Raw genomic sequence first — 23,371 nt, 5'->3', positions numbered from 1 at the left:
TAGTCCTCTCTTCTAGCCCTTCAATCCAGTTCTTCCCATCTAGTCTGTTCCTCTCCAGTTCTTACCCATCTAGTTCTTCCATTCTCCTTTTTCCTCTCTCTCCTGCTCTCAGTCTACTTATTCTCTCAGTTGTCCCCAAGTCTCTCAGGAATCCAGTTTATGCCCAGGCAAAAGCAATCCTCTCCAGAGCAAGGTGACCAGGCTTGAATTCTTACGGTGTCATAAAGGCAGGTAAGAATTTTCCTCAGGCAGTGACCGGCAGGCTTCCTTTTACAAGGTCAACTGAATGCTAATGTCTGGTTAGTATATCAAAAAGGGATCTATGCACTCAATCTACATTCCTAGAAATGGTTTGGTAAGAAGTTAGGGGTTGCCGGGCGGTGGTGGCACACCTTTAATCCCAGCACTCGGGAGGCAGAGGCAGGTGCATCTCTGTGAGTTCGAGGCCAGCCTGGTCTACAGAGTGAGTTCTAGGAAAGGCGCAAAGCTACACAGAGAAACCTTGTAAAGAAGAAGAAGTAGTTAGGGGTCTATTAGTAAGGTTGTATAAGAAAGGAGGGTCTCACCCTAAATTACATAAGAAATAAAGCTATCGCCTGACCTAGGAGACAGGTGTGGTTTTGTTTGACCTTGGACGCTTGATAGGTATTTTAGATAAATACACTGTTAGGAGTTCTTGGAAGCTTGTATAGCATTACAAGAAAATCACTGTAGGAACAGCTAATATACATACAAAAGCTAAAATATCACCAAGACTTCTTAAGCCACGGCTTGACCTTTGGAGAAGTCCTTGACTTTTCCAAGTAGTAGCTTTTGTGACAGTAGCTGGATTCCGTTACATTTTCCTGTGCTCGCAAGGGGGAACGAGGGATGACATGGGGACACACACAACCAGCGGAAGGGAAGTGAGAAATCCTTGGCTGGTTTCTGCATGTCTCTGAGCCCGTCTTCCCATCCACCCAGTGTGTGCAGAGGGGTTCACTGTACTTCCCTGACCTGGGGAGACTGCACAAGGAAACGCTGAATCAGCTCCGGGTAGGCTGGCTGTGGTTATTGTTAGTATCCTAACGTTCTGCAGGGGCACATGAGGTAAGCTGCTAACTACTAGAAAATTCCACAGCTGGTGGTTGGGCATTGAGGCTCAAAACCAGACAGGTCTCAGAGCCCACTGTACCCCCAGAAAGCTGTGTGGATTGGGCAAGTACTTAGCATCTCTTTGCCTTAGTTCCCCCATAAAAATATGGGGGAATGACTGTCTGTATCTCTCTAGGTTGTTATAAGAAATAGGCCCTGGCAGTAATAAGGCCTACAACCACGTTAACTTGACATTGTTTTTATGAATCACTCCAAGGTGCCTGGGCAAGCAAGAACAGGGTGAACTCAGACCTGCTCTCTGGGGGAGTCACGGCTTAAGAACTGCCCTTCCCTTTCTGTACAGACTCCTGCCCATGCCGGCCTGGGGACAGGCATAGTCTGTGCCGTCGTCCTGGTCCCGGGTGCAATTGCTCTGGCTGCCTATTCTTACTTCCGACTAAACCGGAGAGCAGCTGGCTTCCAGCGCTTTGAGGTAAGAAAGAACGGAGCAGGCAGTGATGGGCAGCCTCTCGTCTGTTTTCTGTGCACAGGCCATACACACCACTAATCCTAGTACTCAGCAAGCGAGTGCAGCCGGATCCCGAGTTCCAGGCTAATACCCCACAACTTCAGGGCCAGCTGAGCTATGCAGGAAGATCTTGTTTAAAAACAAACAAACAAAAATGAAAAACAAAAGCAAACAAAGGCTGGAGAGATAGCTAAGCCACTAAAATGCTGCCACGAGGACCCGAGTTCAACCCCCACATCCCACGTAATAAAAGCCAGGTTCAGTGGTGTGTGCTTATAAAGTCAGTGTTGTGCCCAGATCGTAACCCCCAGAGAGACCACCAAGGACGAGCATACCAGAATGCAAAAGCAAGGTTTACTTCTGCTGCAAGTCATGACAGGGAACTCATCTCAAGCCATCTCAAGTGAGGCAGAGAAGAGTTACTCTTTCTTGGGGAAGTTAGTTTTTATAGGCAAAACCCATAAGATTTCTTAGAGGGGAGGGGGTTAGTACGGGTCCATCCTTGATTGGTCCAGTTTTTCCCGGGCCTGGACTTTATCTTATTCTAGCTTATCTGTTTGCCCTGTCAGGAGTTTTACAACTCATCTCCAGGGTCTGGTCATGTTATCTCCGGAGAGGGGCATCTCCTGGTTAATTGGTTACCATCAGACATCCTGACTTTGTTCTTTTGAGTTCCTGGGGCTGGCGCCATCATTTCTGGGGACTTGAAACTGGCCTGGGTCTATCTCTATTGAGATATCTTTGTCTAAGGCCCCCTTTTTGAGAGAATAGAGTGAGGGTCTTGTTGTGCCTAGATCTCGTCCCCAAAGCCGCCACTGGAGACTTTAGGTACAGAATGCACAAGTGAGGTGTGTTCTAAGTTTACAAGCCTCCAGGGAGGCTCTTCCAAATCTCTCACTCACAGCAGGGAGGTTGGAAGGAGCACTCCCCTTTCTTTGTGAGGCTAGTTCTTAAAGGCACAGACCATATAATTTATTTTAACCCGCCTCCCTTTTTAGTCTTTTGGTAGAATATCCTGACTGTGTTTTCCAAAGTCCCTGTAGCAGATACAGCCACCTGGGGAAAAGGGGTCTAAGTTCTTATCTACACTTAGGAATCCTAGTCTAAGCTTCTCTTTGTCTGTAGGGGATAGAGTGGGGGGTTTTACTGAGGTATCACAGTCAGCACTTGGGAGAGAGACAGGGGGTCTCTGGGGTTCGTTGGCCAGCCAGTCTAGCTGAAGCGGCAAACTCCAGGTGCAGTGAGAGGACACGTCTTTACAAAAAGAATGTGGCTAATACCTGAGGTTGTCTGCCGCCTTCCACAGGCGTAGGCTTACATCGGTGCTTGTATACCTGCACATACACAAACACAAAACAAGCACCACCAGAATGTCAAAGAACATACGTTTATTAGCTTGTGGCTCCGGAGACTGGCAAGTCCAAGGCTAGGGCTGGCACAGCTTGGCTTCTGACAAGGGTCTCATGCCACCTCAACTCACAGAAAATGGAAATGTAAGGAGGCACATGCAGAGCGGCAGGAAATCAGCGACAGCCTCGCTATCACCAAGGCAGTCATTGTGACTTCCACCAGGCTTCACCTTCCACCGGTGGCAGTCACCTCCCAGTGGGTTCTGGGGGGTCACACCACATCAGGCCCACATCAGCGGCCAGCTCCAGAGGCCGGACTACCTCAAATGTGTCCTCACCCAGAAGCTGGTATTTGGGTATCGTAACTAGAATAACCCCACGCCATGCTCCTGCTTCCTGGGAGGAGTCTAGACAAGTGGCCACCACGGTGGCCTTGGGCATCAAGACTGGCCCCGAGAGCTGGGGATGGCGTCTGACACCTACCTGCATGGCCTCACTCTCTAGCCAGCGACCCTCATTCCATTCTGTTTGCAGAGTTGAGTCTACCTCATGAGCAAGCTCCTGAGCCGACCCTGGGGTAGCCCTAGGTGTCAGTCCGTTTTCTGTTACCATGACAAAATACCTGAGATAATCAAGTTACATGGAAGAAAGGTTTAGCTCGTTCTGGTCCACGGCGACTTTGCTTTGAGAACTGTGGCGAGACAGCACATCATGGCGGGAACACATGGCGGGAACACATGGCGGAGCACTCTCTTCACGGTGGCTGCGAGGCCAAGAGAAAGGAGGAAGAGGGGCCAGGACTCCCAAGTCCATTTCATGGACACACCCCTCAATTACCAAACTTCATCCGACTCGGCCCCACCTCCTAAAGGTCCCAGTGACTCCCAAGAATGCCCAGGGACAGGGTCCAGTATTAACCAGCTGGAGCCTTTGTGAGATGCGTGTCCAAACCCCAGTCCCCAGAGAACTGGGCTGGGCAGAAGTGCGGCGGGTGGGCAGCTTTCCATCTGCTCGCTGTGCTCTTCCTGGTGTCTTCTCCACGCTCAGGAAGAGCTGTGCACTGCCTTCAGGCACTAGCCCGTGCTTTCCAGAAGTTACCTGGCTGAACTCTATGCTCAGAGGCAACCCTCAAAAACATCTCTTACTCTAGCCAAAACTCCACAAGCTGGACCACTTTCAGTCAGCTCACAGATCTGAAAGTTGGGTGATCGGAGGCCATGTGGCCACACCTGGCTTTCTTGCTACAGGTGACTCGGCCAAGTTCTCACCACAGTGCAGAGGATCCTGGGGTGACAGAGTCAAGTCCTGGCTTGAGCCAAGTTCTCAACACAGTGCAGAGGATCCTGGGGTGACAGAGTCAAGTCCTGGCTTGAGCACCTGCTCTCACAGAGTCCCAATCCCACTGGGTTCTGCTTTGCCCTGCTGTTCCCTTTAACCATAACCACCCCCAAAGTCCTGCCTGCAAACGCCACAGCAGAATCCAGTCTCCTGCCCTCCTAATAGCTCAAAATGGGGGCTAAATTCCAGTGCATGTTTGGGTGAGAGCATTCAAACCATCATTTGTAGCACATACATGATCTTCCTAAGCTCAGGGACGGCCACATAACTCCAGGGGAACAGGGCTCATCAGTGCTTATGGTAGGAGAGCTGGCAGCATGGGTCACGGATCATTTCTGGGGGATGGAAATGCCTTCCCTATGGGCCAGTTTGGGAGACACACCTGGGCAGACATGAAAGTTGTCACTGGGGCCCAGTGCCTCCTATCAAGTGTCAATCATCTCAGCCATGCTGCTGAAAAGGCTCCCGGGGTGAAGTGCCTTGGGGACAGTCCTGCCTCTCAACCCTTGTAAACCTCTTTCTTAACAGTCGGAAGAGGATATCGATGTCTCGGCTTTTGGCCAGCAGCAGCCTGAGAATATCTCAAACCCTGTGTATGAGACATCAACGTCGGCACCCCCCGAGTCCTCCTGTGACCCCTTCACAGTGAGTTTGCACTTCACTCGAGGCTGGGGTGCAGAATGCTGCACCCCCAGGAAGAGCTTCCCTTCTAGAATGTATCTCAGATAGCAAGCCTAGAGGCCAGCTTTCTGGTCAGAGTGCCAGCTTTCATGTAGCTGGCAGAAGGAAGCCTCAAACTAGAGGCTGCTTGGTCCCTGCCCTGTGGCCAGGTGGGATGCCTGTGCTTCCGGAAGCAGGCCTGTAGAAAGTGCTCCCCTTAGCGATGCTCACATCTGACTAATTCTGCCTTGGGCAGAGCCGCTCCTTGCTTAGGGAGCTGCCTTTGCTTAAAGAAGTCTTTAATGGGTGATCTTCTGATGCAGTCTTCCCAGAAAGAACCATCTATTTATTGAGTTAAGTGAGGCTTGAGCTCGGATAGGAGCTATTCTGACTTTACCCCAGGGCGACCCTGTGGCCGGGCACCCCATTCACAGGAAATGTGAGAGGTAACCTGCCTGCCCTTTCTCATCAGCTCTGGACTGGGAAGCTAGGGAAGGCATTTTCCCCCTTGCGTAACCATGGAGAACCTTAGCCTGTGTGCTGAGTGTCCTTGTCTGAAGGCACACCACCTGAGCTGACAGTGTTCTTTGGGCCAAGGCGACATTTGAATCTTGGCTTCTGTAGGTTAACAACCCTGTGTGGTATTAACCAAAGCCAGATGGCTGCCATCAGTTTAGTGTTTAGAACACACATTTCTCCCACAAATCACAGTATAGTTCAATTTTTTAAAAAAAATTACTCTGGAAGTCCCATTAAATCAAAAACATACAGTATTTATTTATCTACTCATCGAGACAAGGTCTCGCTATGTCGCTTTGGCCGGCCTGGAACTCACTGTGTAGAACAGGCTGTCCAGAACTCACAGAGGTCCACCTCCTTCTGCCTCCCGAGTGCTGGGGTTGGAAGCCCGTGCCATAGCCACGGCCACACCCGGCTGTATGGTCGAAGACCAGTAACAGGACTCGTGGGCCCAGGGCACCAACAGGCTACATTCTCTGACCTTTGTACTGGAGTGGGGTACCGGTCCCAGCTCTGTGCACCCCAAACACCTTGAGAAACCTCTGCTAACTAGCGGGTAGCATGCTGCGTGTCAGAACCTTGGTGCCACTCAGAGCCGATGACAGCCGGAGGGTCATCGGGGCTCTGGCAGGGAGCGGGGCGCTCATGCGGTCACCTGCTTTAGTATTTTCCATATGAAAGTTTTATGACTGACCACCACTGGCTACATGCAGTAGCTAACCCTCACACCTTCCTAGGGAAGTAAATATTCCTACAGAGCTGTAGAGATGGGGAACCAACCTCGCTGAGGACCTCCCAGGCAGCTTCAACAGCAAAGCATGTGCGGCCCCAGCATAGGCACCCCTGACTAGCACCCCCCACCCCCAATTCCACCCTCCACTCCCACATGAGGCAGCAGCGTGCGTGCGTGCGTGCGGGGAAGGCTCCTGTGATGTGCGTGCCTGAGATAAGGCATGCTTTAGGCCCCAGAGCCGGGCAGTGTTCCCCCCAGAAGGGTCCAGTTGCAGGAGGAACACCCCCCACCCCAGAATCACAGCCCTCTGTCTTCCAGGACTCGGAAGAACAGGAGGTGGAGAGCAGCGACCCTCTGGGGGCACTGAGGGCCTGATGCGAGCAGCCAGCCGACAGCCACTGCGACACGGACCCCTGGGCCGTCACAGCTCCTCTGTGAATTCTCCACACCGGCTGTCTCTGGGATCGTGTATTGTTTTGAGCTATGATACACTCAGAAACCATACCTCACCTCTCTGGTTAACATGGGGTTGTTCCCATGGGTAAGGCGCCATGTTACCAGGACCATCCAGGGGAACCTCCTCCTCTGAGCCTCTACTGTGCTTCTCTCTGCACGTTCCAGATGGCACCCGCTCTGTTCTGTCTTGTCTGGCTGGTAACTGTGATCCTGTGGTATTTTCCTGTTGACTATGAGTGCCTAACGCAGGGCTTCACTTCGTGTACTTTGTATCCAGTACCCAGAAGTACCTGCCACAGGGATGTGCTCAATAAATGTTTATGGAACAGAAACAAGTCACCCTGTGCCTAGGAGGGATCAAGCTATGAAAGCAAAATACACTTAGTAAATAAGGCTAATTAGAGTCCTTCGGATGGACCCGCATTTGTCTTATGAATTCTTTAGTTTTGCTTCCTTGCATTTCCTTTAAGCCAATACCAGTAAGACCCCACCTCACATCCATCAGAAGACAAGCATTGGTGAGGGTGCAGAGCACTGGGACCCCACGCTTGGCTGGTGGGAATGTAAAGTGGAGGTACTGTGGGAGTCTCTGGGCTCCTCAGACAGTCCAACAGGGTTACCACAGAACCAAAACTACCTCTCATTGGTGTATACCCAAGAGAAATGAAAAACGTGTCCACCCATAGACTCACATGTACTCATGGTGACATTGTTCATAACAGCCCAAAAGCAGAACCCCCGAAATGTCCATCATCTGATGTGACCGAGCTGTGGTGTACCCATGCAACACCCCTAAAAGATGCAGTATTGCTATGTGCACCAATGTACCTTGAAATCATTAGAAAACGAGGTGTTATTTGCACCCGGACCACAGCATACTCTTCTTCCCTCACCCCGTTTCCGCCTCCTTCCCTCTCCTCCCTGTATAGCCCAGGCTGGCCTTCAAGTCCGGATTCCCCTGCTTTGGCCTCCAGAGTGCTGGGACCATGGGCCTAAGCCACCATACCCAACTGTGCTAAAATGGTTTTCTTGAGACTGGGGAGCTGGGGAGTCACTTTCACAGATAAGCAGTGGAGGTCCAGATAGACTGAGAGCAGCCTCGGGTGACATAACTTCTGGGACTGGGCTGACTGAGGCTCTGTCTGTCTCCCCGAGCCCAGCGTCAGCAAACTCAGCATCTATGGACTTGAGATGAAGATTTCAATACACTGTAAAATCCTGCTCCTTTCTCCCTGTGGGCACTCAGCACGCTGTAACGGCCATCTCTGTAACATCCAAGCACCAGCTAGCAGAAGGGCACAGTGTCAGCATGATGGAGTCACTATGGGGGACAGAGTGGAAGGCTGGGGTGAACAGACCTCAGGATCCCCTCTCTTGCCTGTAAACCCCAAATCACCTCATTCTATTCCATCAGAGGTTTGCTGAGTCAAGTCTAAAGTTCTGGAAGCCATAAAATGTCTTGTAAGCTCTCTCAACCCCAGGAAACGGAAGATGTCCCAGTTCTCTGCAGAGGACAAATTCACCACTACCTTTGGGATGACACATCATGAAGGAGCAATACCCCATTTCCACGAAAGCACCCCAAAACAACAAGTGTAGGACAGACTAGCTAGTAGCTCTGAGACATCCATCATCACAACAGAAACGTAAGTGATCACACTGGGGACCATGGGGACACAGATGAGGGTTCATTCAGCACAGTGAGAGGGAAGTGTCACAGATGCTAAATCTATACACACACAAGACGTAAAAATAAGGCATTCGAAATATTTATAAATTTATCCAAACCCAGTAGCAAATTTTTATTGTTTTTTTTTTTTGTTGTTGTTGTTCATTTGTTTGTTTTTACACAGGGTTTCTCTGTATAGCCTTGGCTGTCCTGGTGCTCTCTCTATAGACCAGGCTGGCCTTGAACTCAGAGATCCACCTGCCTCTGCCTCCCGAGTGCTGGGATTAAAGGCGTGCGCCACCACCGCCCAGTGAAAATTTTCTTAATCCTCCTCAATTCCATATTTCCTTAGCTTGTCCCAGCTTCCCAGGTGAATGACTATAAGCAAACAGGTAAGTTCCACTTCTTGTTCCCAGTATGGTACACCCCACCCACCCCCACACCCATGCCTGCAGAGCTCACACAAGTTTCTGTCCAGGACCTCCAGTCTTAGAGCCCCAGAAACAATCTACATTCCCCCCTTTCTCAGTCCCCTGAGACTGCTGCCTTTTGAGGTTCTGGGATTCAAACTCGAGGCCTCAAGCATGCTGGGTAAGCACTCTACCAGGGAGCCGCACTCCCAACCCTAGGGTTGTATTTTATTTTTGAATCGTTGATTTCTCTTAGCAGAACAACCTCAAATCCTGGGGGGGAGCCATGTTTTGCAACTGACTTAAGTACATACAACTGATGGCGCCACAAACCAGGAGGTACAGTTCAAGCCTTTATTTGACTGTAAGCTCATTATCACAACATATACAATCAACATGTAAAATAAATAGCAAATTCACATTCCAAATAAATAGTAAACCTCCTTTGCACTTATCGCGCCCGACACCACACAGGCACACTCTATCATTCCCCCACACAAGTACTACACTGGAGCGCAAGCTTGGATTAACAGAAAACAGGCGCACTGTTGAGGGAGGAGCCGGGGAACAAATGCTTCATGCAGGAGGGTCTGACATGGAGTACCGCTGGGAAGGAAAGGAGCGGACCAGGGGGCAGGGTGGGTTCTGAAATGCAAGGCAAGCACAAGGAGGTCTTGGTGGCCCCAGACGGAGCTCTGGAACTGTCCCAAACGAGCGTTGGAGAGGCCGGAGTACCTTCACGTGGAACAGTCATGGATCATACATCCCCAGGAAAGGCGTGTGATCTGGGACAAGGCAGGGCTGTGCAGCAGGGAATTTCTCCAAGAGCAACACATCAGCCAGCAGCCACGCCCAGCAGATGGGATGATAGCCCTCGGTCCTGGGCCCAGCTCAACCGTGACAAGGGCAACAGACAGCTCAAATGCACACGGGGACAGGTGCTGCAGACACAGTTCTTACACTGGCCATATGGAGAACCATAAGGGGCCACGGCACACTGACCCAGACCTTACACTAGTGTCCCGGGGCTGGGAGGCTGCTCCTCCCTCCGCAAGCTCTCAGCAAAGAATGTTGCCACCCAAGCAGCAGCCAGCAGGCCATAGCCAAGAGCCCCGGCTAGCCCCCAGCCTGTGCTGGTGAACGAAACCCCAATGGCACTGTGCTCCTCCCATTCCCACAGGGCCGCAATGGGAGCGGCCTGCAAAGTTGAAATGGTTCTCTTATTAGAAGAGCTCCACGCCTCTTCCTTCCCTTGGCTTAACCAATCAGGGGTCTGAAAGGGTGGCCGAGCTTGGCCAAAAACATATATACATAATAAATAACAAGAAAATAAAGGAGAAAGGAAAAAACCCTTCCAAACAAAAGGAAGCCATGCCAGGCATGGTGGCATATGCGTTTTATTTCAACACTCTGAGGCCAACCGGTTCTACAAAGTGACTTCCAGGCCAGCCAGAGCTACATACTGAGACTCTGGGGGCCGGGATGGGGTGTCACTGAGAAAGGGGAAAGCACGGGTCGGCTCCCTCGACAAATTTAGCCTTTTGAACATTTTAGTCAAGAGCCCCCCAAGTAGGTTTTTGGCAGCCAGTGAGCGTTTGGACAAAATGGAATTTCAGTATTTAGCGCTTGCTCAGGGGAGGGGAGGGGGAAGCCATTCCATTCACCAGAAGCTAAATTAGGTAGGAGGCTGGAGTGCCTTTCGCTTCTCCCTTCCAATAAATAAGAGGGCTGATGCATTCAAAGCAGCTAGTAATTTAGTCTGAGAGCTGGCCAAATCAGGAGGAGATGTATTAATGGTGAGAGCGGGGGGTGGGGGGTGGGGGTGTATGGGTGAGGGCGTGCTGTTTTAGGAGGAAAAGCAAGAGCTTCGAAAGCCCAACACCTAAGGTGTTTTTAAGGCCAGCTCTCCCCTGAAAAAGCAACTCAGGGAAAGGCCAGCAGTACAAATTGCCCAGGTGGCCCCTGCTGGCACCACAGACCTTGCTGGGTACCACACTGGTAGGGACCGCCCTTAGAGTCAGCTTTTGTTCACATGATTCTTAGAAAATCAGTCTAAGCAATGTCAAAAAACACAAAACCCTATAATTTTAAATATAATAAAAATAATTTTATTGCTGGGCGGTGGTGGTGCACGCCTTTAATCCCAGCACTTAGAAGGCAGAGGCCAAGTGGATCTCTGAGTTCAAGGCCAGCTTGGATTACAGAGTGAGTTCCAGAACAGGCAGGGCTACAGAGAAACCCTATCTCAAAAAAAAAAAGTTTGCTTTACAATTTGGTTTTCTAAAGGGTGGAAAAAGATCTACCTCTCTTTTTAAATCTATAGCCTGTTATCAATGAGCACACAAAAACAAGACACCAGGACAGTAAGTCAGACCCCAGCCAAGAGTCCCTGTGACAAGTTCAAACCTGCCCTGACTGCACCAGACAGGGACAATAACAGGGCAGAAACCCCCGTTCTTCCTACAAGGACACCACACCAGGCCACACTGTCAGGGCACGGGTCTGAGTGTGCAGTCTGCCAGCCGCCTGTTCGCTGGGCCATGGTACAGCTGATCCCAAGACTGTCGCCCTTCTACACAGGAACAGACTGTAAAATTCATTTCTCATACCCAGGATTAGGTGTTTTTCTCCCCCAGGGCTTAGGTCACCTGCGGCATTCAAGAAAGCAGCTCTACTTCATTCTTGAGTAAACACCCCCGCCTCCACCCGGAACTGGCATCTGGTCTATACTGAAGGATATCCGAATAGACCAAAACTTCATTCTGTTCCTTCAAAGCACAAGTCAGGGGGCATCCTGAGCAGCATCTGAGCCGTGCTGAGCATCACCTGCTGGCATTAGATGCCAGCTGCCCAAAGCCCCTGGTGGCTAACACTGGGGGAAACAAGCGAACAGAAAAATGCCCATCCTGTCCTGAAAAAGCGGAACACTGAACCCCAGTGTTGAGAACACAACAGGGGAGGAGGGGGTCTGAGGGGTCAGCTTCGTGCCGACGACGGTCAGCACAGCAGACACCGAGGAGCGCCGTGGTAGGACGCGGCATTGCGGTGAGTGCTGGACAGCCCGTCTCACTGCTGTGCTGCGGCGGGCAGCCCACACAAGGCCACGGGAGCAGTCGGTCAGCAGCCAGGGACGGGAGCAGTCTGTCAGCAGCCAGGGACGATCTACTTATTGTCGTAGAGATGCCGACTAGCGAGCGAGCACTCGCCACAAGCCTCCTTCATGTTCGTGCCGTTCTTTAGATTCACTACATGCCACCCACACCACAGTCGCATGCCTGTAATTCACCACTCAGGAGACTGAGGCAGGAGGATTGAGTCCAAGGCCAGCCTGGGCTCCGTAGCAAGACCCTAACTGGAGATGAGGGGAATGGAGTGGGCGAGGAGGAGGAGGAGGAGGAGGAGGGGGAAGAAGAGCAGCTATGGCGGCAGCAGCAGCGCCACATTAGCGCAGAAGCTTAAGATGAGCCGGGCGGGCCACGTGAGACAAGGCTGATCCAGCCACGAGGACTCACGTGGCCTTCACAACGAAACCATTTAAACAGGACTGTGTCCTCTAACGACTGCCATTCCCGTGGCCCTCGCTCGGGGCATCAGGTATGTCCAAAGATACTGCAAAGCAGACATAACAGAGGAGGATTCTGCCCTCAGATCGGGGAGGGAGGAAGAGATGCCCCTCGTGAGCCTGGCTCTTGGCATCGAATGTGAAATTCCACCAGCGAGCTGCCGTGTCCCAAGTGCCCTACACGCAGGCTGGCGCTGGCCGCGGACGCAGCCCCAAGGCTTCGCTGCCTTTCTTCTCCTACGATGTCCGACCCACCCGCTTAAAGGCAATCTTCACCGGAGCTGCCATCTCCTCACCCACTCCCGGGGGAGGAGGGAATCCACCCATCTCCCCGTCGGCAGGCAGTTCGGGGCAGGCAAAGCAAGTTCACACTGAGGACAAATTCTTCTTGTTCTTCCTCAACAAAGTCATTCTGGGAGGCCGTGGTCTCCTGGAGCGACGTGTAGACGCCTGCAAAAGCCTAGGACCAGAGGGCCGGGCACTGGCTGCAGATGTCACCGAGCTCTCCCAGTCCCCAGTGCTCTGCCTGTAAACAACCAGGAAGTGTCTCACAGAATCAAGACGCGTCCTCTCTTGACCTGCTGAACACAGACGGCATCAGGCGGTCTCGCTTGTCTGTCTCAGAAGGCCTGACGTTGGTTCCATAGTAAACAGGGCGGCATCCGTGTTTTGATGCTGTGTGTAGAGGACAGAACCCAGGCGGCCAGCTCCTGTCTCCACCTGGGCAGGACAGTATTTGCGGTAAGGTAGAAAAAAATACAAACGGTGTTATCTGACTCTTTGGGAGACCAACTCTCAGGCCCACTGGGCCCTCGGTGGGGCCGTGGCTGCTTCTGGCTTGTTCCTCAGGCAGGCAGGCACAGGTTACTTGGCCTGAGCCTCCCGCAGCAGCGGGGCTTTGAAGGCAGACGGGCTGTCCGACCACGCGGGGAGCTCATGCTGCAGGGGAGTCCTCCTGGGGTAGAACGTGTGGTGGACGTCATAGTTCAGCAGGCAGCTCAGAGAGGCCATGTAGATGTCAGCGAATCTCGACAGGCGCCTCAGGAAGTAGGTCGGGTTCTGGTCTGTGCGGAACAAGCTCCCGAACTGGGCGTTGAAGAAGCTTTTGGTCATTTCTCTGAAGTGCCAAGAAATCAAAACAGAGTAACAGAGAAAGGTTTTAGAAAGATTTTTTTTTTTAAAAACCACTGAAGTAAAAATATATTTAAAACAAAAAGCTACTGGAAAGAAAAAGTAGCCAGTTAGCCAAGAGCAGACCTGATTACCAAGAAAAAATGGTGTGAGGCAGGTATGGGACCCATACCTGTAAGTCAGTACCAGGGGGCTGAGGTAAGAAGATCAGAAGCCAGCCTGGGCTACACAGTGAGACCCTGTCTTACAAAACAAAGAAACCACAGAACATCATCTGTCAGGCCATCTCGCAAACTGCTGGTCACTTTCCCCACTTACCGGCAGTTAAAAAGCACTACTTTGAGGCTGCAGTGTGAATTACATGCTCCCACAAACACACCCACTGTGTGCCAATCAGAGCAGGCAGCGCTGTTTTAGAGGAGTTGAGACAAATAGTTCTCCATGTTTCTAGACCAAGAACTAAGCAAGGTAGAGAAATAAAAAACTGTAAACCCTCAAGTCTTCCATGGAAGCATTATGGATTATTACGTTAGTCACCACCTTCCATGACAGGCCTTCAACTGCACGCTCCCTTCCAGCCTAGCCCAGAGCATCCTCAGTCACCCAGGCCGAGGTAGGCCTCTGCAACAAGACCTCTGTGCAGTCTCAGCTCAGTCAACACCCTCCACCCACGGACTATTCAGCAAAATGATTAATGCCGTCTGAATGGTGCAAAATCAGTTACAGATACAGCAAACGTCTAACCCCTTTGCACAACTGTGCATAAAAACCACTCGGAAGTCAGCAGTTGCTGCTGTCACTGGAGAATGACAGTCGCAATGATCAGACGGCCACAGCTGTTAAAGCCCCAACTGGGTCTCTGCAGATGAACAACGTAAATGGTATTTAAACTTTTACTGCAACGTCTCGTGGAGATGAGAGAGGGGAGGGGCTGGATAGATGGCTCAGTGGTTACCAGCATTTTTTTTGTGTTTACAGAGGAATCCCAACACCCACGTGGCAGCCCACGATTGTCCAGAACCCCAGTTCCAGGGGATGTGATGTCCTCATCTGCCCTCCATGGGCACAAGGCATGCACGAGATGCACAGACATATATGTAAGCAAAACACTCCAGCACATTAAAAAAAATCTAAATACTAAGAGAAGAAAAACAAAAGAAAAAGATGTGTCATTGTTAGTGATGTGGAGCCACAGGAAATCCGAAGCAGGTGAGGTGCTTCCTTATCAAGCCGTTCTAGGTTCCTGAAAGTGAGTGACCCAGGCACTGTGGACCCCAGGCCGTCAGAGACGGGCAATCCCACCGTCTCCTTTTCCCACTTCTCCTCTCCTCCACATTTTTACAGCAAAAGAATCCAGTCAGAATAAGCCTGAGGCAGCCAATGGGCTGAGGAAGAGGCAGGATGGGACTCAATACAGGCGTGGCTGCTGCAGAACCTTCAATAACATCCCTTCTCAAGCCTAGGTGCCACTGCTCAGGGAGGGACCAGAGCCCCAGACACAACCCGTTTCCAATCTCAGTCTCTGCCAGGGCGTAGGAACAACCACACACAGTCTGCAGAGAGGCTGAAAGCACCAGTCATAAGAAGCACGGATGTCACCAAGGCTCCTGTGGACAACTGTTCCCTAAGGACACACTCGTGAAACTTGTGACAATGCAAGACTTTCTGGACCAAGAAAGGCTGGGTGCGCATTCCTGAAACAGCAGGCAGGGTTCCTGTGTTCAGAGCCCGGTCCCGGCACAGTCCCAACAGCCACATGTGCGGACAGCCACCAACCACTGGGCTCCAGTCAAGGCAGGGGAGAGAAAGAGATAAAGCCACCTCCACCCACCACCAGCCTCCCCCAAGGCTTCCAGTGGCAAGGGCAGAGGACAGATGGGGATCACAGCTGGCAGAGAAGTGATCCTGGACACTCAGGAGTCACGGTCCCACCTGGTTTCCCGACGTCGCCTCAGACACACAGAGCACACCAAAGCTGGGGTGGGCCTTCACAGGTGGTGACCGTGACGCTCTTACCTCATCTCCTTCCTCTCCTTTTTCCACTCCTGCAAAACCAGCTGTGACTCAGCATCTCTGTGGACCTGCAGGGACATAAGCCAACAGTTCCCAGGGCTTTGGTTTCAAACAAACACATTAGCAGCAAGAATTTCTTAATGGGCAACTTTTCATGAAGGAATCTTACTCCTTAAGTAGCACTTGTGAGAAGTAATGCATTTTCCCAAGTGAAAGCCCAGCGTCTTGGCGCGCGCACACACACACACACACACACACACACAGAAGCTTCAGTCGTCTGTTATTAGAAGCCGAGCTTAGGGCTGGAGATGGCTCGACAGATAAAGACACCCGCCTCCAAGCCCGGTGGGGAGAACCAACTCCTGCAAGATGTCCCCTGACCTCACACAAATGAGGTGGCATGTACGCGCGACACACACACACACACACACACACACACACACACACACACACACACATTCACACACACACACGATAAATCTAAGAATGTAGCTTCACAAATTAAGATGTAAAATTATGAAGCCATGAAACTGTTACTAAAGGTTATGTATAACACAATACATGTACATCCACATACGGTGTTTGCCATGCCCATTACACCCATGTACTACATGATCAATACACAGTCCGTGATGCCTACTGCCCCTCCTCCCTGGGTGTCGACACAATGGCCGAGAAGTGGGCACGGTGCACATGGCAGCACACCCACGAATTCTAAGCCCACGACATCTGGAAATCAGCACTGAAATGTTTAACTTACACAGGAGAACTGGACTCAGATACTCTTAATTTTTATATCCCGAATGTCACACTAGCCTTGATGACAAGGACATGTGAAAGGTTGTCTGATGAGTCAAAGTTTGAGCCAGTGACAGACAACTCCCCACAAGCCGGTATGTGGCTCCTCACCAAGGTCCTCACTGCTAAACAGCAACAGTGAAGCCAGAGTCAGGACACTCATGACCACGGGGGACACGTGGCACTACCTCATTCATGACCACGGGGGACATGTGGCACTACCTCATTCATGACCCCGGGGTAACCTTAGGACTCAGAGGACAGGACTACACAGCGAACCACCTGCCTCCCATGAGAGCCAAACCCTGTTTGTCACATCTGCCCAGCTCCACAGTCAACCAGACAAAATCCGTCCCAGCTGAGCCTAAGACTTGGGTTTCCTGCCTAATATCTGTCCAAGCCAGGAAGCAGCTGTCATTGAAACTATCCTAACTGAGCTCTACTAATGCACCAGGTCACTCAGCCAGCACCGCTGTGAGTTTTGATGAGGGTTTGTATGTCTGTGCATCACATGCATGCATGCAGCATCCAGTGACCAGAAGAGAGCATCAGATACCCAGGGACTATCATTACAGGTGCCATGTGGGTGCTAAGAATCTAACCTGAGACCTCTGTAAGAACAGCCAGTGCTCTTAACTCCTGAGCTCTCTCTCCTGCCCTGGTGTTCATATTTTAAATTAACAGATCACCCCCCATAGAATTTAGAGATAAAATCCATAGGACACCTCAAGGAATTTCTATACATGTAAAATCTGTGTGTGTGTGTGTGTGTGTGTGTGTGTATTCATTCAGTACCCACTGAGTACCAGGCCTTCCTGTGCCAGATAATGAAGACACAACCGAGAAAAGATGGCGGCCACTGTGGGAACAGGCCATAGCAAAACAATGTGACACCACAATCTTTAAGAGAAAATTTGAGCCTCAACTTGGGCCACAATTCCATCTTAATCCATAAACTAGGCCCCTGGAGGGAGCACATTAGAGATAGTGTGCTTACATCCCCCCAACACTCCCAGGCAGAAATGCTAACCACCAAGGTCACAATGGCATTAGAGCTCTGGCCTTAGCGAGGTAATTAACTCACGTTAATGTGAGGTTCTTATCAACGACATCAGTGTCCTGATAGGAAAGATCAGAGTTCTCTAACCTCTCGACCACATGAAGCCGCCAGGTAAAGCCAGACCTCACCGACAGTGACTGCTGGCACCTTGGTCTCAGGAACTGCAGGAAAAAAGTGTTGGTCCCAGAGCCCAAGGGACAGGGCCACACTTGGAAGAAGGAAGAATCTCGGGAGTGGAGACGAGGCTGAGAATCGCCAAAATTACTCTATCTCTTGTCCAAGTAACTGCTAGAAGGATACCAATTCTCCTCTCCACTCCCAGCCTCAGATGGAGCCCAGGGCAGGCTCTGTAGACGGAAAGAGCCAGCTTCACCAGATACGGAGCGGACAGCGCGTGCACTCCACTTGGATGCCTGCCTCTGCTTTTCCACTGGCCCTGATTTTCTTTTTAAGTTCATTGTCGTTGTTGTTTTAACATTTTATTTACTTGGGGAGAGGGCGCATATATCTCAGCATGTGGAGGTAAGAGGTTAGGGACAGCTTGCAGGACTAGGCTCTCTTCTGGGTTCCCAGAACTGAATTCATGACATTACACTTGGGGGGAAGCACCTTTATCCAGTGAACTGTCTCCCCAACCCTGGTCCTGAGCTTAGAGGGCATCCGAGGATGATGGGTGGTCTCCAGCGGCCCATGACCACGGGATATTGAAGCGAAACACAAAGACAGCATCCCCAGAACAGGGACACCAAGCTCCGTGGCTCTGCGTCCGGATGCAGCCCCTTCTTGGCCCTGGCTGTGGCCACCCTCCAAGACTTTCTCCATCACTGGGCTCACGTCACCAGCACCTAATCGTGCTCATCCCTGTTTGAGAAAACCTACCTCTCCTGAGCTGTCCCTTCTCCAGGTCTGTCCCCTACAAGGCACACTCTGTCAAACAAGCCTCGAGTATCTGAAGTCTGCTTTAAAATATTTTGGTCTATTCATTATTAATCACAATAGTACTTATTGTTATTTCATTGCGTATTAAACATTATGCAATTACTTATTATTATCACTTAGTTCACTTCCTCCAGAGTGAGCAGTTGGCATGGGAAGACTAACCAGAAACCCACAGGCTCTCAGTTATCTTTGTCCCCAAAGCTGTCACTCAATATAGTCAGCTCTTTGTGGGCAAGGCGCAGGTTGGCTAGCCCATCACTGTCCCACCCCCTCGGTATGCACAGGATGCTGCAAGCAGGTCACCTAGTGGGCAACGCCAGGAAGCCAGATGCAGGCAGTACCCATTCTACTGAGCTGACAGACGGGTGCTCTCTATGAAATGGCTGGGAAACAAAAGAATCATTTCATCACGCATGGAAATGAGATGAGAGCTGTATTTCAGCATCCATGGCTGGCTGGGACAGCCGCAGCGGCTTGCTGACACTGTCCATGGCGGCGCTGAGAAAAACTGAGTGCTTATGACACAGTCCACAGCCCACACACCCTACTATATGCACTCTCTGGCCTTCGAAGAAATTTGCCAACCCCGAGTCCGTGTGTGGCCTTGAAGGCCCTTGCAAAGGTCTACAGACACCAGCTCTCACTGTTAGTCATGACCACGGAATTAATCCTTAGAGTCACTTTTTTAAATCCAAAAGTTGTGTTCTTCTGCTTAATTCATCAGACTTAACTCCAAATGACTCCCTGCTGCTCTTCCCCAAATTAAACCCAATCTCACAGGACACATTTTCTTAATAATGGTCTACATATTCTGAAAATCATCACTGCAGGAAAGTTCCAGAAGCACGAGTCATCAGCTCAACGGAAAAACATGGAACTTTCCAGATTGGGGCGGTGGTGGTCTGGGTAGAGCAGTGAGGAAATTCACTCATCTGCATATGTTTAACTGGTCAGCCCCACCCTTTGATATGTGGTACCCACACCCAACAGAGCTTGAGGGGATGTAGCAGGCAAGTGAAGACCGGAGCCAGAGGGACCTGCTGGTGTAAGGGATTTACACCCCAGGGATTTCTCCCCTGAGCTCAGGGAATCACTGGACACATGAGGGTGTGCTCCCAGGGTTACCACAGAGTTTGGAGAGGAGAAAATGAACACAAGGCCCAGCCCTACATCAGTCAGACCTCACGTCCAGCCGGCTCCAGGCTACAGACTATGTTGTAACTGGAAAAGTTCCCTTAGCTCTGAGCCTGTTTCCTCTCCTATAAAATCAGGGTGGAAACACACACCAACCCCTCTCTTACTTCCCCAGTCTCTGTCTTGTGTGACTTGTTCTGTACAGCACAGAAATCTTTTCAACGTCACAGACATCTTTTCAATGCTACCTTAGCTATCAAGCATTTTCCAGGGTCGGAGGAAAGATAAACAAGACCTGTCTCCAGAGCCAATTGGATGCAGTCACCAAGTCAGTACACGCAGGTCACTTGTGCATTTGACCAAGCCCATAACCTAAATCGTAGGCACTATCAATAGGCTGTTTTTCCTATGTGTGCATACCTATAACGAAGATCAATTTATAAATCAGGCACAAAATAAGAGATTAATAACTAATGATAAAACAACAGCCTTATCAATATACTATAAACATTATTTCAAACATATGAATTGTTTATTTCTGAAAATTTCTACTTCATATTTTTTGACCACTTAACCACAGACAAGTAAAATAAAAACACAGAAAGAGAACCCACAAATAAGACTATGGCAGAGGCTTAGCCCCACCTGACAGCCGCAAAGGCGGAGGCACTCCAGGGTGGTGCCAGGCAGCCCAGACACGGGCATCACAAGCCCGAAGCTGAACCTCACTGTGCCATGTTGTGACCTCAGACACGTCACTAGCCTCTCCAAACCCAGCTTCCTCATTCTAAAATGAAAAGGCTGCACCTGCACACAGGACAGCGTGACTGATGCTGTGTGCCATACGAGCCCTTGGCACACCGGCGGGCACGTAAGGAAAACTACCGCCGGGTGACAGGCTCTGCAGCATGAGGCCAGACTTGACAGCCGGTATTTTTAGAAAACCACCTCATAGCCCACACGGTAAAGAAAGCAAAACAAACCCCAATCAGAAGAGCCAAGGTCTCCGGGGCCTACCAGAACCCAGGCCTGGAGGACGTGTGGGGCCCCATGCACTGGAATGTGCACCCTGGGAGAGAGGACACGGCCTGCCCTGCCTCTCCTCGAAGCTTGGCGGGAGGATCTGTGGGCAGCGGGCCATGACCAGAGGCTGCAGGTGCGCCAGCCAAGAGTGGCCCTCTGTGTCCCGTAACCTAAAAGCATCTTCACCCACTCACACAGACAGCATGGCCGGTAGAGCTGAACAGGTGGCTCATGAGATGGGGTGAGAAAAGCCCTGAGAAGTGTCACAGCTACCACAGAGGGACAACAGCTTGGGCTAGGAAATAAGCTTAACAAAGGCATCCTGTCTTAACTGCCCCAGACTGGCTGCATGACTTGCCCCAGGCTAGCTGCATGACTCGCCACTGAACTCGGGAAAGCAGCTAATCACAGTGCCACTGAAGCTGACCCAGGATCCCAACTTGCTTTGCGACTCTTGGGTGGCTAGATTGGCGTGTTCGTTCCTAAAGACCCTCCATTTTACAGATGGGGACACTGAGGCCAGTGCAGGGAAGTCCCCTGGTAATCTAAAGGCAAGGAGGGTGGCCGAGGATAACTGAGTGGGAATTAGTGGGCAAATTTTCACCAACAGAGGACCAAACACAGCACCTGCCTTTAAAACCCTGAAAAGGCTCCCGGGAACATTTGTAAGGGTCCCATCAAGAGGAAAGGACCAAATAATCACTAGCAACTCTACAGTCCACTGAGGACTACTTAAACCTTGTACTTCATAACTACACAGAAACTACAGGACATCGTTTTGTTCGGTAATTATCTTTAGGCTTGAGAGAGAGAGAGAGAGAGAGACAGACAGACAGACAGACAGACAGACAGACAGACAGACAGACACAAAGACAACACGCCAACCTGCATCTGCTCCAGGAGCCCAGTCAAGGTCTGCAGCCAGGTCATGGTCTGAATGTACTGCTCCGTGTTCATGATTCTGAGCTCGGACCGCAGCTCGGGGATGATCGCCCCAGTGCGCCAGCCATGCTTCAGCGTCAGATCCTGATCACAAAGACCACGGGATGCCAACATCAGCCCCCCGGGACTCAACGGTGACCACGGGATGCCAGCATCAGCCCCCCGGGACTCAACAGTGACCACGGGATGCCAACATCAGCCCCCTGGGACTCAACAGTGACCACGGGATGCCAACATCAGCCCCCTGGGACTCAACAGTGACCACGGGATGCCAACATCAGCCCCCCGGGACTCAACAGTGACCACGGGATGCCAACATCAGCCCCCTGGGACTCAACAGTGACCACGGGATGCTAATATCAGCCCCCGGGACTCAGCAGTGACCACGGGATGCCAACATCAGCCCCCCAGGACTCAACAGTGACCACAGGATGCCAACATCAGCCCCCCAGGGACTCAACAGTGACCACGGGATGCCAACATCAGCCCCCGGGACTCAGCAGTGACCACGGGATGCCAACATCAGCCCCCTGGGACTCAACAGTGACCACGGGATGCCAACATCAGCCCCCGGGACTCAGCAGTGACCACGGGATGCCAACATCAGTCCCCCGGGACTCAACAGTGACCGTGTTACCTCTCCCAGACAAGGGAGGTATTTGCTCAATCACTCTCTAATTGTAATGGTTAGTTATTAACCAAGTTGAATGCGATGAATTACACTTAATTAAAACCAATTTGGCCCCAGGCTTTGCCCAGTTCACCCGGAGAAAGTTTCTGTTCTGGAAATAATGGCTGTGATTCACAGCTGCTTCCGAGACTGGGGGGCAAGTTGGGGTGGTGGTGGCATGGAACCACTAACCATGGTCTGTGGGGGAAAAAAGCCACTGTCTGTGAGGGCAGGGACAGGGAAAGACTCAACCGAAATGCTCTAAATGGTCCTCACAAGCTGAGTGAGGTGCCCCTGGAGTCCTAGCACCCCACTGTCCAGCACTAGATTTCCAGGACAGCTTGAGCTACACACATGCGATGCAGTCTCAGAAACATGAGGACCGGAATGGAGATCCGTGGTCCAGCACTTGCCTGGCATGCACGAGGCCCGGGGTCAATTCCCAGCACTGCGCATGTGCGGGGAGTGTCCTCCTCAACACTGCAGTGCCCCCAGACCTCTGGGGGACATCACCATCTACCAGGCCCTCTGGGCTACGGGGAACCACAGGACCTCAAGCGTGAAGTGGTCAGATAATGCGAGCACACTTGAATGCATTCCCCCCCCCCCCCCCATATCTCAACCCCTTGAGTTCACAGCAGGCCAAGGTATCAGCTTTGTTATTTAAAAAAAAAAAAAAAAAAAAAAAAAAAGCTGTCTTTCCTGTTTTGTGTAAGTGAGCCATTCAAAACTGTGACCCCCTCCTAGTTTCTAAGGAAAGCATAAAGATGATGTCACAGGAAAGAGAACCCCCTACTGAGTGAGAGAACCCGGCCATCCCCACTGAGGGAAGCAGGCTCCTCACCGCCAGGTCACTGTATATGTGGTCACCAAAATACAGCACTTTGGAGCCTCTCCATCCAGTGAGCTTCAAAAACTCATACAGATTGCCCTACAATAAAAGAGGAACATAGATCATTACATATCGGAAACCCAGTAGCCCATAGTCTACAATACCTATGCTCCAAAACTTACAAAAATTGTTTTTAACTCTTATGACTTATTTTAAACATCAACATACAAAGCTAAAACCACACTCATGGAAAATCTTTTAGACCTTTCTTGGATGCTGAATGTACTCTGAAAAAAATTTCATAGTCAGGTATGATGGTGCATGACTTTAATCCCAGCACTCAGGAGGCAGAGTTAGGGGGATCTCTGTGAGTTCGAAGCCAGACTAGCCAACACATTCCAGGCTAGCTAGGGCTACACTGTGAGACTGTCTCCAACAACAACATTTCAGATTACATAAGCCTCTTGCTGAGACCATCATTCCATATAAATGACTTTTAATTTTATTGTAATTACCACAGTTGATTCCTT

The 23,371-nt window shown here is 50.9% G+C and overlaps 2 protein-coding genes across 8 annotated transcripts in view; one reads left to right on the top strand and one right to left on the bottom strand.

The window, feature by feature from the left end:
• The window catches only part of Stab2 (stabilin 2), a 166,889-nt gene extending 159,896 nt beyond the window's left edge, over positions 1-6,993 (top strand). For all 5 annotated transcript variants that reach the window (XM_015998482.3, XM_076554565.1, XM_076554567.1 and 2 more), the window contains 3 exons: positions 1,439-1,567; positions 4,819-4,935; positions 6,521-6,993. In XM_015998482.3, coding sequence (XP_015853968.1) covers positions 1,439-1,567; positions 4,819-4,935; positions 6,521-6,577 — 303 coding nt within the window. In that variant the 3' untranslated portion in view covers positions 6,578-6,993. The remainder of the gene's footprint in view (positions 1-1,438; positions 1,568-4,818; positions 4,936-6,520) is intronic.
• A 2,084-nt stretch (positions 6,994-9,077) lies between these two features.
• The window catches only part of Nt5dc3 (5'-nucleotidase domain containing 3), a 59,901-nt gene continuing 45,607 nt past the window's right edge, over positions 9,078-23,371 (bottom strand). For all 3 annotated transcript variants that reach the window (XM_076554568.1, XM_006979862.4, XM_042263210.2), the window contains 4 exons: positions 22,854-22,940; positions 21,283-21,423; positions 15,447-15,511; positions 9,078-13,416 (listed from right to left, as the gene is read on the bottom strand). In XM_076554568.1, coding sequence (XP_076410683.1) covers positions 13,164-13,416; positions 15,447-15,511; positions 21,283-21,423; positions 22,854-22,940 — 546 coding nt within the window. In that variant the 3' untranslated portion in view covers positions 9,078-13,163. The remainder of the gene's footprint in view (positions 13,417-15,446; positions 15,512-21,282; positions 21,424-22,853; positions 22,941-23,371) is intronic.

This window comes from Peromyscus maniculatus, chromosome 18 (assembly GCF_049852395.1).
Source record: "Peromyscus maniculatus bairdii isolate BWxNUB_F1_BW_parent chromosome 18, HU_Pman_BW_mat_3.1, whole genome shotgun sequence".
NCBI classification, from domain to species: Eukaryota; Metazoa; Chordata; class Mammalia; order Rodentia; family Cricetidae; genus Peromyscus; species Peromyscus maniculatus.
Note: the sequence above shows the minus strand (reverse complement) of the source record. Positions and strands in the feature narration are given on the sequence as shown.